Below are 16,194 nucleotides of genomic sequence, written 5' to 3' on the forward strand. Positions count from 1 at the left end.
TATAAGCCGCAATGGTAATAACACATAATAACGCTAGGAAATACATTTTCAGTATTTTTTATTTCTGACACATTTTTATAACTATAATAGAGACTATCAAAGATGACCAAAGACTTCTAGATTATGGAAAACGCTTTCGAATTGTTCTCCAAAGCGCACTCAAGACATTTCATTGCATCACCAGGTTTGTAACACGTAAACATTTTTAACGGGATAATTGATACGAAATCAAGGCGAGCTACTAACCTCCAAAATCTAATGACGCTAAACAAAGGAATTACGCACTTCCGATGTACACTTCCCTGCATAATTTTGATGTACGTTGCGAATATTTCGTATGTAAAAGTAATTTTTTCCCGACTCTGTATCTGATGTCACACTTTACAGTCCTTTTATTATAATCCTTTCGATTCTGTATCATGGGTATTTCGTAATTTCACCTAATTATATACACTTCTAATGATTCACAACCATCCTTTTTATTTAACATCTTTAATTAGTGACATATGAATTTAAGCATTAGGGTGAGAAACACATTTTATACAGAAGTGTAGTGAATTATTGATCACATGTACAGCATTAACAGACCACTTTCGTGAATTTAGACCTGTCTACTTCAGTGTGATTATCGACAACTTCCCAGATCAGCTCCATCAACTCGTCGCTGGGTTCCTTGACAGTTGTGAATATTTGGGCCACTTCTGCAACAGAGAAATGTACTTCTAAAACTTTGAAGCTGATTTAGGCCGACATAATTAACGTAGTCTTTATCTGTGCACAATGTACAGAGAATATGCATATGTTGCATACTATCGCATAAATCTATGTAATCAAAGATGTTAACAGTCTTTCAGAGCGAAATTGCAGCTAAGTTGAATCGAACAGAATAATACAATAAGAATATGTCATATATAGACAAAAGTTACTTGTACCAGAAATGTCTTGGAAGTTATGAAGCCATTTATTGAAAAGACGTTTGCCACGAAAGAAAGGAAGATTAGAGATTTACGTCTCTTGATCCCGATGTTTTTAGAGAACAGGTCAAGTTCGTACTGGGCAAAGGTTTTGAAGGAAATCGTCCGTGTGCCATTCAAAGCAACCAGCCAGGAATATCCCTAAAGCGATTAAGTGATATCACGGAATACCTAACTGTGCTACTTTGAATGGAATCAGAATGACCGTGCTCTCGAATACATATCTTTCGATGTAAAAGGTTTGTAGATCAATACAAAAACCAGTGTTAAGATATTACCAGAATCATGTGACAATAGATGTTTCCTGTTGTATATATGACACTACCAGTATTATAAGCTAACATTCACAAAATTTCGCCATTCATAGAAAAGAGGGGAAATCTTAATTCATAAACGGTTGAACAAATTCAAAGAATTCCTTTAATGACCGTGTGCACCAAGCAGAATTGAGTAAGTTTCTTCCAAAATTCTTTTCTTGTGCAACTAGTCACTTGTATTACAGACTGGTGAAAAGAATCCAGAACCCGCCTTAGTTTTCAGATGGTAGTTGGCTGTGATTGGAGATTATTTACGTCTTCCCCATGTTGGTGAGTACCAGATAGAAATGTGTTTTTAGTAATATCGGTGAGGATAGGGAGTGCTTCGAAAATGGAACATTGTTCTAGAAGCCAGCCTAATATTGTTACAAAATATGCAAAGAAACTTGAAACTTAGTTAACGGTGGTCGTATTATCTGACAACTTTAAGTGAAAACTACCTTGTTTAGTAATTACGTGAAGGCTGCACCCGCCTCACATCAAACTATGGGTAAGCTCTATATTCCCTCAGACTCATCGAAGAAGGAACACTATCATGACTGCTGTTACATGACACATTAAATCCTGCAGATCAATACAAGAATAAAATAGGTACTAACCGTATCTTAGAAAACAGTAATGGTCCATGATGAAGTCCTCGTGCGAGTACACTACGTTGTACGGTCCGCTCAGCAAAGATTCCCCTGGAAGGAGAAGCAAATACAAATATCATACGTGTTTGCAGAACATTATTATTAGAATTATTATCAAAATTTCATACGCGTCTGCAGAACATTATTCTTAAAGTCAGCCACACTGCCTGTACGTATCACCTTCAGAAAATTCATTAATGACTAATGAGTCTGCTCGGGGTTAAGTGTAGCGGGTGAGGATTTTTCTACAGGTACACACAGTGCCATTATGAATTTTTCAGAAAAATAAGTTCTGAAAGCCTTGGTCTGTACTTACATACGCCTTCGTAGACCTTGTCCAGCCTGTTCCCGGTGACTGACACATTGCTGTTCAGAGGAAATCTGTACAAGGAAATGAAAAGAAAGCAATATTAGTAATTTCCCATGTTCACACCACGTTCAGATACAATATACTTAAACGCGCTACGCTAGATACTGAGCCCATTTCTAGGGCACAACTCAACCTTTTCGTTGATATAGGCACCAACGACGTCTGAAGGCGACTGCATTGCACACGCCATGTTGTAACTCCTTTCACTTGATTGTTTGTAAGTGTTCACGAATTTGAGAAGCCACAGAGGAATTGTCTTGTATTACACATATCTCCCAAGGTGTAGTAGCGTCACAGGGTTTACCAGCTAATGAGTAGTGGCTTTGTTATGCGTCACATGTGCGACAGTGATTTACGATGTAATCACACTTCTGGCATACCTTCATGGTGAATAAAAATTGTATAGTGTCTTCCGCGGTCAGTGTTTTTACGGATTGAACAATACATGACCGTCTTCACAGAACGAATTTTGTCAGATCGTACCTTGCTTCACAAGCATATCTGGCAGAGAGAAATTTTCGGTATGTTGTGCTATTTTATCTCCGTCAATATGTTAAAACGACTGTCGTTGCACTGCAGGATCTAAACCTTACTTTAAAATTCTTACATACATTAAGACACAACTTAGCACTCACTATTTTATCTTTTACAACTACCCATTCATCTTCTATTGAAATTTTTTCTCCTATTTCAGTCAGTCGTTGCATAAAGCTTTGTTTGACACTTTCAGTAACCTTTGTTTCAACTTACACATGCCTCATTTTCTTAATCCCTGTCTTACGATTTAATCTGCATTTAATATCTAATAAATTATTGTTAGAGGCTGCTGTTATAAACTTAATGAAGTTTCGAATTTGGATTATAAATCTATATCTTACACTTTCCCGTGTCTCCGCATTTCTTCCATGGACTTAAACCAAATATTTACAATGACTAAACTGTGTTCTGGGCTGTTTTACCAAATGGCTTCCTCATTCATTCATTTCAACCAAACCATGACCTGTTACTTTTTCTCTCTTCCTTTACCTACCGTCGAATACTGGTGCATCGAAATTTAATTTTTGTTTCCCTCAACATGCTGAATATGTTTTTTCCTTCATACAGTTTTCAGTCTCTCCATCTGTGCAGCTAGTCTTCTCTGAAAGAATTTGGTATGTACTCATAAATGCAAGTGAATCTTATACAGTGCAGGCAAGAACTGAATGGGGGCTTTTGAGATGGGTTGCTATTGAAGAATGTGGAAAATTTGGTGGTAGATGAGACAGTTAATGAACAGGTACTGAATCGAATGACATGGAAAAACAAATTTTTGGAAGTATTTGACGGAAGGAAGGCATAGTTTGATATGACACACATAGTGGGATCGAGGCATAGTTAATTAGGCAATGGAAGGAAGACCAAAGTTTGACTTCCGAAAGAGGTTATATGGGTGTTGGTTACAGAAGCGATAACTAGGTGAAGAGAGAATAGAGTAGCGCAGTATAGACTAGCATAGGGAGCTACATGAAAAACGGTCTTCAGACTGACGAATACAACAACGTCCTTTCTTCTGTGAATCGCAGTCACAGGTTAGCAACAATTCAGTAATAACAAGACAATGCATTAAGCATAGAAAGGAAAGACAAACAGCAGGCAGCAATCGACTACAGAAAATGTAACTGGTTTACACATCTTTAGAGGGCTGCATACTGGTAACAACGGTCAGAGATGAGGTCTAATTTGATGTGCTATGCAGGAACTGGTCAAACTGTATTACTCGTAACGATTTCCATTCATAGTTGGGGCCAGTTTATACACTCCTGGAAATTGAAATAAGAACACAGTGAATTCATTGTCCCAGGAAGGGGAAACTTTATTGACACATTCCTGGGGTCAGATACATCACATGATCACACTGACAGAACCACAGGCACATAGACACAGGCAACAGAGCATGCACAATGTCGGCACTAGTACAGTGTATATCCACCTTTCGCAGCAATGCAGGCTGCTATTCTCCCATGGAGACGATCGTAGAGATGCTGGATGTAGTCCTGTGGAACGGCTTGCCATGCCATTTCCACCTGGCGCCTCAGTTGGACCAGCGTTCGTGCTGGACGTGCAGACCGCGTGAGACGACGCTTCATCCAGTCCCAAACATGCTCAATGGGGGACAGATCCGGAGATCTTGCTGCTGGCCAGTGTAGTTGACTTACACCTTCTAGAGGACGTTGGGTGGCACGGGATACATGCGGACGTGCATTGTCCTGTTGGAACAGCAAGTTCCCTTGCCGGTCTAGGAATGGTAGAACGATGGGTTCGATGACGGTTTTGATGTACCGTGCACTATTCAGTGTCCCCTCGACGATCACCAGTGGTGTACGGCCAGTGTAGGAGATCGCTCTCCACACCATGATGCCGGGTGTTGGCCCTGTGTGCCTCGGTCGTATGCAGTCCTGATTGTGGCGCTCACCTGCATGGCGCCAAACACGCATACGACCATCATTGGCACCAAGGCAGAAGCGACTCTCATCGCTGAAGACGACACGTCTCCATTCGTCCCTCCATTCACGCCTGTCGCGACACCACTGGAGGCGGGCTGCACGATGTTGGGGCGTGAGCGGAAGACGGCCTAACGGTGTGCGGGACCGTAGCCCAGCTTCATGGAGACGGTTGCGAATGGTCCTCGCCGATACCCCAGGAGTAACAGTGTCCCTAATTTGCTTGGAAGTGGCGGTGCGGTCCCCTACGGCACTGCGTAGGATCCTACGGTCTTGGCGTGCATCCGTGCGTCGCTGCGGTCCGGTCCCAGGTCGACGGGCACGTGCACCTTCCGCCGACCACTGGCGACAACATCGATGTACTGTGGAGACCTCACGCCCCACGTGTTGAGCAATTCGGCGGTACGTCCACCCTGCCTCCCGCATGCCCACTATAAGCCCTCGCTCAAAGTCCGTCAACTGCACATACGGTTCACGTCCACGCTGTCGCGGCATGCTACCAGTGTTAAAGACTGCGATGGAGCTCCGTATGCCACGGCAAACTAGCTGACACTGACGGCGGCGGTGCACAAATGCTGCGCAGCTAGCGCCATTCGACGGCCAACACCGCGGTTCCTGGTGTGTCCGCTGTGCCGTGCGTGTGATCATTGCTTGTACAGCCCTCTCGCAGTGTCCGGAGCAAGTATGATGGGTCTGACACACCGGTGTCAATGTGTTCTTTTTTCCGTTTCCAGGAGTGTACTTGACGCGGCACTCTTAATATATTTGGTAGGATAGAGAAGCTGAGACTTATGACTTACAGTGGCGCCTTACTGAAGTTGCCAGTGAGGTACATCTCGGTGTCGGTCTCCCCAGGCGACTGGACGTATGTGACGCAGCCCAGGTCATACAGGCCGGGTACCTGGTACTGGTACTGTTGGTACCACGGCTTCTCCTCCTGTAGGATCAGAACAAGGTTTGTAAGAACTGGGCATGATACAGTTTGCACGGCTCATGTCGGTAATTGTGACTCCACAGATAATTGAAACAATATTAACTGTACACCCCCCATGAACCATGGACCTTGCCGTTGGTGGGGAGGCTTGCGTGCCTCAGCGATACAGATAGCCGTACCGTAGGTGCAACCACAACGGAGGGGTATCTGTTGAGAGGCCAGACAAACGTGTGGTTCCTGAAGAGGGGCAGCAGCCTTTTCAGTAGTTCCATGGGCAACAGTCTGGATGATTGACTGATCTGGCCTTGTAACAATAACCAAAACGGCGTTGCTGTGCTGGTACTGCGAACGGCTGAAAGCAAGGGGAAACTACAGCCGTAATTTTTCCCGAGGGCATGCAGCTTTACTGTATGATTACATGATGATGGCGTCCTCTTGGGTAAAATATTCCGGAGGTAAAATAGTCCCCCATTCGGATCTCCGGGCGGGGACTACTCAAGAGGATGTCGTTATCAGGAGAAAGAAAACTGGCGTTCTACGGATCGGAGCGTGGAATGTCAGATCCCTTAATCGGGCAGGTAGGTTAGAAAATTTAAAAAGGGAAATGGATAGGTTGAAGTTAGATATAGTGGGAATTAGTGAAGTTCGGTGGCAGGAGGAACAAGACTTCTGTTCAGGTGACTACAGGGTTATAAACACAAAATCAAATAGGGGTAATGCAGGAGTAGGTTTAATAATGAATAGGAAAATAGGAATGCGGGTAAGCTACTACAAACAGCATAGTGAACGCATTATTGTGGCCAAGATAGATACGAAGCCCACACCTACTACAGTAGTACAAGTTTATATGCCAACTAGCCCTGCAGATGACGAAGAAATTGAAGAAATGTATGATGAAATAAAAGAAATTATTCAGATTGTGAAGGGAGACGAAAATTTAATAGCCATGGGTGACTGGAATTCGAGTGTAGGAAAAGGGAGAGAAGGAAACATAGTAGGTGAATATGGATTGGGGGACAGAAATCAAAGAGGAAGCCGCCTGGTAGAATTTTGCACAGAGCACAACATAATCATAACTAACACTTGGTTTAAGAATCATGAAAGAAGGTTGTATACATGGAAGAACCCTGGAGATACTAAAAGGTATCAAATAGATTATATAATGGTAAGACAGAGATTTAGGAACCAGGTTTTAAATTGTAAGACATTTCCAGGGGCAGATGTGGACTCTGACCACAATCTATTGGTTATGACCTGTAGATTAAAACTGAAGAAACTGCAAAATGGTGGGAATTTAAGGAGATGGGACCTGGATAAACTGAAAGAACCAGAGGTTGTACAGAGATTCAGGGAGAGCATAAGGGCGCAATTGACAGGAATGGGGGAAATAAATACAGTAGAAGAAGAATGGGTAGCTTTGAGGGATGAAGTAGTGAAGGCAGCAGAGGATCAGGTAGGTAAAAAGACGAGGTCTAGTAGAAATCCTTGGGTAACAGAAGAAATATTGAATTTAATTGATGAAAGGAGAAAATATAAAAATGCAGTAAGTGAAACAGCCAAAAAGGAATACAAACGTCTCAAAAATGAGATCGACAGGAAGTGCAAAATGGCTAAGCAGGGATGGCTAGAGGACAAATGTAAGGATGTAGATGCTTATCTCACTAGGGGTAAGATAGATACCGCCTACAGGAAAATTAAAGAGACCTTTGGAGATAAGAGAACGACTTGTATGAATATCAAGAGCTCTGATGGAAACCCAGTTCCAAGCAAAGAAGGGAAAGCAGAAAGGTGGAAGGAGTATATAGAGGGTCCATACAAGGGCGATGTACTTGAGGACAATATTATGGAAATGGAAGAGGATGTAGATGAAGATGAAATAGGAGATACGATACTGCGTGAAGAGTTTGACAGAGCACTGAAAGACCTGAGTCGAAACAAGGCCCCCGGAGTAGACAATATTCCATTGGAACTACTGACGGCCTTGGGAGAGCCAGTCCTGACAAAACTCTACCATCTGGTGAGCAAGATGTACGAGACAGGCGAAATACCCTCCGACTTCAAGAAAAATATAATAATTTCAATCCCAAAGAAAGCAAGTGTTGACAGATGTGAAAATTACCGAACTATCAGCTTAATAAGTCACAGCTGCAAAATACTAACACGAATTCTTTACAGACGAATGGAAAAACTGGTAGAAGCCAACCTCGGGGAAGATCAGTTTGGATTCCGTAGAAACACTGGAACACGTGAGGCAATACTGACCTTACGACTTATCTTAGAAGAAAGATTAAGGAAAGGCAAACCTACGTTTCTAGCATTTGTAGACTTAGAGAAAGCTTTTGACAATGTTGACTGGAATACTCTCTTTCAAATTCTAAAGGTGGCCGGGGTAAAATACAGCGAGCGAAAGGCTATTTACAATTTGTACAGAAACCAGATGGCAGTTATAAGAGTCGAGGGACATGAAAGGGAAGCAGTGGTTGGGAAGGGAGTAAGACAGGGTTGTAGCCTGTCCCCGTTGTTGTTCAATCTGTATATTGAGCAAGCAGTAAAGGAAACAAAAGAAAAATTCGGAGTAGGTATTAAAATTCATGGAGAAGAAATAAAAACTTTGAGGTTCGCTGATGACATTGTAATTCTGTCAGAGACAGCAAAGGACTTGGAAGAGCAGTTGAATGGAATGGACAGTGTCTTGAAAGGAGGATATAAGATGAACATCAACAAAAGCAAAACAAGGATAATGGAATGTAGTCTAATTAAGTCGGGTGATGTTGAGGGAATTAGATTAGGAAATGAGACGCTTAAAGTAGTAAAGGAGTTTTGCTATTTGGGGAGCAAAATAACTGATGATGGTCGAAGTAGAGAGGATATAAAATGTAGGCTGGCAATGGCAAGGAAAGCGTTTCTGAAGAAGAGAAATTTGTTAACATCCAGTATTGATTTAAGCGTCAGGAAGTCATTTCTGAAAGTATTCGTATGGAGTGTAGCCATGTATGGAAGTGAAACATGGACGATAAATAGTTTGGACAAGAAGAGAATAGAAGCTTTCGAAATGTGGTGCTACAGAAGAATGCTGAAGATTAGATGGGTAGATCACATAACTAATGAGGAAGTATTGAATAGGATTGGGGAGAAGAGAAGTTTGTGGCACAACTTGACCAGAAGAAGGGATCGGTTGGTAGGACATGTTCTGAGGCCTCAAGGGATCTCCAATGTAGTATTGGAGGGCAGCGTGGAGGGTAAAAATCGTAGGGGGAGACCAAGAGATGAATACACTAAGCAGATTCAGAAGGATGTAGGTTGCAGTAGGTACTGGGAGATGAAAAAGCTTGCACAGGATAGAGTAGCATGGAGAGCTGCATCAAACCAGTCTCAGGACTGAAGACCACAAGAACAACAATAACTGTACAAGTAACACATCTATTGGTTGCTAAGATCGTAATGGGGCTTTATACAGCATTACGAAAACGTTTTGAGACGCGATAGCACTCACTGAAAAGAAAAAACGCAAAGCGTCTTTCTGGAACTGGGTAGAAACTTAACATCAGCCAACAAATGGTGGTTATGAAAACTCACAGCGCCATCTCTCGTAAATCCCACTTGGCCAGTAAGCAAAATCTTCGAATTGAACAGTGGAATTGCTTCACACTTTTGTAAGTGGAAGTGGTCTTATGAACTCAGGACATGGGCGCTATGTAGATGAAACAGGTGCAACAATTATTCATTATCCACACTAGAGTACGAGTCACTCATTTTGCTAAACGAGGAATCGTCCAGAGACTGCAGTACCACAGCAAAGTTGGAAATTCGAATCCAGACCACAGACATTGCTGTAATCCGCAGCTGCATATGGGAGGCGCTCCTGCAGACCACGTCTCCCATACCAGCGAAGCAGCGCCCTCACGCTGAGGTCAATATAGTGTCGAGCTAGAAAGAGCTCAGCCGCAGTTCGAGACTTCAGCTACAGCAGTCAACATCATCGTGGAGAACAGTGACAGTTACAAATGGTTCAAATGGCTGTGAGCACTATGGGATTCAGCTTCTGAGGTCATCAGTCCCCTAGAACTTAGAACTACTTAAACCTAACTAACCTAAGGACATCACACACATCCATACCCGAGGCAGGATTCGAACCTGCGACCGTAGCATTCGCGCGGTTCGAGACTGAAGCGCCTAGAACCGCTCGGCCATCCCGGCCGGCAGACAGTTACAGTTTCTGATGAACTGTACTTCGCAATGTTGCATTTTGTAGTGCAAGAGAACAGTTTGTTAATCCGCGCATTAAATGGCGCTTTGCTAGTCCATGACAGTTTTGATATATCAAGCAATCCTTTAGTAATGATCTGTGTTATGTAAATCTTTTATTCATTTATGATGTAAAATGAACTCTAATATTTCATGTGCTGAAATTTGATGAGAACTCTCCCAGAGCAATCAAAGAACCTACAGTCGTGGCCGGACGAAACTTGTTCCGCCTGGTCATAACATTAATCTTCCCACACGATTTCTAGGATTATTAATGAACTATCGCACACGATTCTCAATCACAGCTGTGTGTGCTCAGCGAAGCCTCCCAATGTTTACGTATATGGATGCTAGATAACTTCTGTTGCTAGGTAGCTTGAAACCTCGGTCGAACAGCAGCGGCACTGTTCTTTTTTTCAGTGAAATGAGACATGCATGGGTATGCTACATTTGTCAAATCTTAGCAGGAAAAACATATCCTTCAAATGAGTTAGAAAGTTAGCTTCTTTTGCTAACAAGTGGTGGAAATGCGGAAAGATAATGTACTGAATCGTTCGTAGGAATTAACAGCATGATACCAGTGAAGTATAAAACTGAAATCATTGTTTAAGTTATGTAAGACCACGATGCGTAATCAGAGTTGCGAGTAACGTGGTGAACATTGACACACATCAATATGCCTGCTACTACAATACGATTGGAAAGAGAAAATTAATTGCAGTTGACTATTGTTAATACTAACGTGAGTATAGAGTACAGTGATACAGACGTACATTATTCTCTGTTGACCCTGTTGACGGAGCGTCAAAGCAAATACTGTGCGCATATTTGCACCAGAAGCCTTTCGTAATCCCTACGTCCTATGAATAAGTATTCTGATCGCAGAAACTAAGCGCTGCCGGACGTATGTTTATTTTATTTGTTGTTCCTTGTACGGTTGGGTACTACCATCTGTCAAAAAATCCGACACTATTTTTTAACTTCCGTCATTGTCAGACTGGTATAAGGAAGTGTGTAGAATCTTGAACCATCAAAAACATTATTGTCTGTTGTAGAGTGTAAATCGTTTGTTTGTTGCTGTTGGCCAGTTTCGACTGTGAAATCAGTCTAAAGCACATACATATTATTACTATGCATCATGTCGCAAGAGGTGTGACATGTGACCCAGTTTATCGATCCACATGTCAAACAACGCATTAATATTGGTACGTTCTGCCTCACTGAAGCACCATATTTTGTCACATGTGAACCTCATCTTATACACTCGACACACTGAAAGTTGATTTATCGACAGTGCACTTTGAGGTCTACGCAGATGCCAAATGCAAATGGGAGGACATTAATCAAAATGAACGAAATCGCTACCTGGGAAAGACGTACTAAGGGAACCATAAAAATTCGTTACATAGTATACTATGTTACTTTTCTGACTATGTTAACTTACGGTAGTCATGTAGAACGTCTCCGTAGAGGCAGCTGGCAGTATACAACCCACACTGCCTGAGGAATCACCCTCGGCCAGCAGGGGCAGCACCAGGAGAAGCGGCCAAAACATCTGTCGGCAAACATAGCGATTAATGGCAACAGGAAATGACTGAAAGGAAGACATAGAATATTGCTCACCTGTACACAGAGTTTCTAACACATACCAGCATAACTATATCGTTTCTTCATGTACTTGTATTTATCAGAGAGGTAATATTTTTTTTACTTATTTGACTTTGGTTTGTGTGAATGTAGACTTATCTTGCCTAAAGTATTGATGAAAAGCCATCGGGTTTCCAGCCGGGTGCTAGAGATAAAGTACAGGGACTTTTCGAAGAGTGTCATACTCATAGTCTGCCTCGTCAGAATACGATGAGTACGACACTCATAAAAATGGTACGGTATTTCAACACTGCCACTCGGCTGGAAACCGGAGAGATTTCATTCAAGGGCTTTTGTTAATTGAACCATGCTCCCAACAGCTTGTCACAAATATAAACATATATACAGAGAAATCACATTACAAAAAGTTTGAATAATGATCTGAATTTATTTTACCATGTCCATATGGTTACAATTCATACAGCTAAGGAAATTTGACTTATTAACTAGAGACAAAATAAGAAATAAAAATATCTCAACAACAATTCGGATGCACACACTTTGAGATTAGAATGTTCATCTATCATCGGCAGCCAAATATCATTTCACACATGTGTTACAATGTCGTAGAAGATAAAAATGTGCTTTATATATTCCAAGAACTTCCAGATATGATACTACTGAAGCACTAGTGCGATGGGGCATCTTCAGTTTCGCAAGGTTTTGCGGCAAGCAGTTTTGCAGTGTTTGTAAGAAACTGCAGGGAAACAGAGAGTGGTTGAAATCTTCTCTTTCTTTCGTCTGAGAATCACAGAAAACATTATTCTTGATGCCTATCCGATGTAAGTACGAGGGAGTTGAACGATGGTTGGTAGGCGTTCGTACCAAGGTAGTTACTATATTTGTGCTCGCTTGAAATATTGGACTCCGGGGGGGAGGGGCGGGCGGGGGGCGGGGGGGGGGGGGGAGCTTCTAAGTATTGGCTGTATCGCAGTGTAGTATTGACCTTTATGGCAGATTGAACGCCTTCAGCCCTTTGCCCATTCTTCCTCCTCCAGATGCCGCATCTACAACTAGGAGTCGTAGGATGGTAGACAGATGTTCATTACTGGGCCAGAGGCACTGTAGGCAAATCGTACATGACCTGGGGCCATAGGAAAGACCTAGTCACACCTATCCGTTTATTTATCTATGATTCTTTCATGTTTTTGTTCCACTTCAAGTTTTCAGTAGATTGGAATAAACTTTTTGAGTCTGACACTGTCAGCAGTTTCTGGTGCTCTCAATGACGAATAAGTTTGAGAGCCTCTAGATTCGTTTCCGCGCTCAAAAGTGAACAGTATGGAACCTGGCGACATTGCTTAGTATATTTCTGCCTGGGAACAAGAAATAAAATCTGGATGTGTGTGATGTCCTTAGGTTAGTTAGTTTTAAGTAGTACTAAGTTCTAGGGGACTGATGACCTCAGAAGTTAAGTCCCATAGTGCTCAGAGCCATTTGAACTATTTTTGAAAAACGCATGAACAATGAAGACTGGTGTGAGCACTGCAACTTGAATAGACTGTGCGAAAACAATTTTTCATAAAACGGCAATGGTGAATATTGAGGTTTATCTGAATGGAGTTCGAAACGGGGCTATGTAGGTATCTGTCTAAATCCGGTGATCGATGGTATGAAGTGAATATAATGCTGCCACTAACAGATGGCAAGGATATCTCATATCCGATGTAGAGTTTGTGAGCGTAGGAGGAAGATTAATCTGCATGTAGGTTGCTGACTCTTTGGTGCAAATAAATTATCTTCCCAAGTACCAATACTAGCGACACGAGTTTGTCAACTTACCGTCGTGGTTTCCTTGTGGGGCGTCGCAGTACGTCAGCCAAGGCCCGCCTCTGCCTTATATACCAGTCTGTGCAAGGTGGCAGGTGAGCGGCAGCGTGTTACGCACCTATGTATACATTATGAACAAAAGACGAAGTGAAAGTAGTTAATTATTATTACATAGAACCATCTGCAGATGTAGTGAATAAACACCTACACCTGACGCTTCTTGTAGCATTTGTACATTTGCGCTATCATAGATCGCATCACTTCTAGAATGTTTGAAAAGAAGGCAATGTTAGCTATAATTTCACTAATATTGCCTATTCACTTAACACAGAACGCTCCGAGAAATATTTCTTCCCCCAAAGACGTTATCACTTTGTTTTCTTACGTTTGATTTTTTAACGACCACTAATTTGTTACTGCTTTGCTTCTCGACAAGAGTGAAAACTCCTATATTTAACTGAAACCGACTAGAGTTGTGTATTGCTGCTTTCTTGCATCCCTTAATAACATAGTTCCACACAACTGTTTCGTATATGAGGCTACAGAATACTTCTTCCGAGGTTGTATCCGTGCCAACTGTATTTGGGCATAGCCTATGGCATTTGATACGCATGGGATGCGTTTACATTAATTTCTGTTCTTGGAAGTCAGCACACGTTTGCCGGCCGGGGTGGCCAAGCGGTTAAAGGCGCTACAGTCTGGAACCGCGCGACCGCTACGGGCGCAGGTTCGAATCCTGCCTCGGGCATGGATGTATGTGATGTCCTTAGGTTAGTTACGTTTAAGTAGTTCTAAGTTCTAGGGGACTGATGACCTAAGAAGTTAAGTCCCACAGTGCTCAGAGCCATTTGAACCATCAGCACACGTTTGAAACCGTCAAGTAGTATTTAATATTCATTTACGTTAACAACCTGGTGAAAATGATGTCATTCTTTGGCTTAAAACCGGGTCACCAAAACTATGTAGTGTTCGGTCTCTGCGAGGTGCTCTGACCTTAGGATGAATGCAAGAACGATTTTTTCGCGTTGAGTTACCGGAGATTTGGAGAGAATTTTACGATCATATAACTATTACTTTTGTGCGTCTAATGTGCTTGTCATAAATCTTGAAAGTAATGGCCTTTTCGTCGGATTATGACGTCAGCTGCGCTTTATCTACTATGTGAACCATTTATAACTGTACCTCCCCAGTTCCCCAATCCTCCCGTAGAAACACTTAGTTCTCTTGAAATATGAGAGAGCAGTGGTTTGTACTTTGATGAGGGCGTTAAAATCGTTGGATGTAGCAATGATCCTCGACGTTCACATGAACTGAACTGAATGATTCGTTCAGAGACTAGGTTTCTCCTGAAGATTCGTCTGAAATCTTAGACTCTGCGTTTAGGGAGAGAGAGGACATCTGGAGTTCTTTTTTATGATACAAGAGGAGAGAAGAACAGTTCAACCAGAAACTCGGCGGTTCCATGCATCACCATATTCGGTCCAAGTCTGCGGTCACAGCGGCACCGACATCTGTGGGTTTCTCCCACGACCGACGTCGTTCGAAGACAGCCGATCCTCTCAAATCAGTAAGTCAGTATGTGCGCGGTCACAATGAAGCCGATCTCATTGCCTGATCGGACAGATATCGGATGACAGTTGGTAAAATTCAGCTCAGTTTGTTTTTCTCGGTCGAATCGGTGACTTCCTCATACACGTAATATGAACTGTGGGAAACTGCCAAACGTTGTCGGTGCCACTTTAAAAACAGCCCAAGTCAGTTGTTGACCAAGGAATGCCAGTCGCGAGCTTCCTCTGGCTGCGAGAGGGACTCACCGTTGCTAGAAACAAGGAAGCGCTGTAATATATATTACCTCCGGTCAACAGAACTGCTAGCGGCACCACGCTTTGAAGCGGAAGGCACTCTCTTCTCTCCCTCTGCCACATACAGCATGCAAGACATTTGTTTTGTGCTGACATGGACGTATTCCACGGACAATTTTGAGTTGTAATAGTGAAAAAGCAGAATACGGCGATGTATTACAATAGCTTATATAGTATTGGGAACTATGATAATATTCAAATTACATGAAGTCGTGTCTTTTTGCAAATGTCTTTCATGTGTGGATTTAGCCTGCGGAATACGTGTCTCTGTTCACATTTTCATTGTATTTAGGACATATGGTGATATGAATCCAAGTCTGTGCAAGCTGGCTATAAGTTTCAAGTGACTTACAAGCGGCCTTTCACACTCATGTCTATATTCTAAAGTTATTAGTAATGTTATTTTTATATTATTCTGAGATATTTTTCTAAAGGGATTTAGGTACTCTGACTCGATGATCATCCCCTGCCACTGTGGCAGAATTGTGTGCATAATCTACTTGTAAATTGTGATGAGTTTATGCTACATTCTGACTTCGTGAATTCACTAACTTACTACTTTTACTGACATTACCAATCTCCGCCACAATTATTTGCTTTCATGAAGGAATTCTTACGTATTTTCTTGGGATAGTGCATTTCCTGCACTTGTGTTGCATTTGATTAAGGGCTACATTGCACATGCGTTCCTCTGTAGAATTTTTAGTTTTGTAAAAGATTTTCAGCAAAACATTTTTGTCGGTGCTGCTGTAGTTCCTCAGGGACTTCCTAAGACTGACACGTAATAATAAAATCATTATCATCACCCAAAGTGCCTAGTGATCACAGGTTTTTAGCTGTTGTACATAACAGGCTAGAAAAAGGTTTGTCTTTGCACAAATCAGACTTAATCGGACTTACAAGATAAAATTGAGTAGTCCGAAGGTATGCCGTATGCTTTTAGCAGTTTAAATACTCGTTCAC

At 42.2% G+C, this 16,194-nt stretch overlaps 1 protein-coding gene across 1 annotated transcript; it reads right to left on the reverse strand.

The window, feature by feature from the left end:
• Positions 1–457: 457 nt before the first annotated feature.
• Positions 458–15,512, reverse strand: LOC124621760. The gene is made up of 6 exons (XM_047147175.1): positions 13,382–15,512; positions 11,397–11,507; positions 5,574–5,710; positions 2,240–2,304; positions 1,891–1,974; positions 458–701 (listed from the first exon to the last, which is right to left on the reverse strand). The coding sequence occupies exons 2-6, from the start codon at positions 11,505–11,507 to the stop codon at positions 580–582; spliced, it is 519 nt and encodes a 172-aa protein (XP_047003131.1). The 5' UTR covers positions 13,382–15,512; the 3' UTR covers positions 458–579.
• Positions 15,513–16,194: the final 682 nt, after the last annotated feature.

This window comes from Schistocerca americana, chromosome 7 (assembly GCF_021461395.2).
Source record: "Schistocerca americana isolate TAMUIC-IGC-003095 chromosome 7, iqSchAmer2.1, whole genome shotgun sequence".
Taxonomy (NCBI): Eukaryota; Metazoa; Arthropoda; class Insecta; order Orthoptera; family Acrididae; genus Schistocerca; species Schistocerca americana.

What these genes read in the sequence shown, in the direction of transcription:
- LOC124621760 (XM_047147175.1), bottom strand. Translation starts at nt 11,507, where the DNA reads ATGTTTTGGCCGCTTCTCCTGGTGCTGCCCCTGCTGGCCGAGGGTGAT. An exon ending in AACTTCAGTAAGGCGCCACT is followed by an intron (nt 2,305 to 5,573) that starts GTAAGTCATAAG and finishes TTCCTTGTACAG; the next exon opens with ATTTCCTCTGAACAGCAATG. An exon ending in CAAGGTCTACGAAGGCGTAT is followed by an intron (nt 1,975 to 2,239) that starts GTAAGTACAGAC and finishes TTCTCCTTCCAG; the next exon opens with GGGAATCTTTGCTGAGCGGA.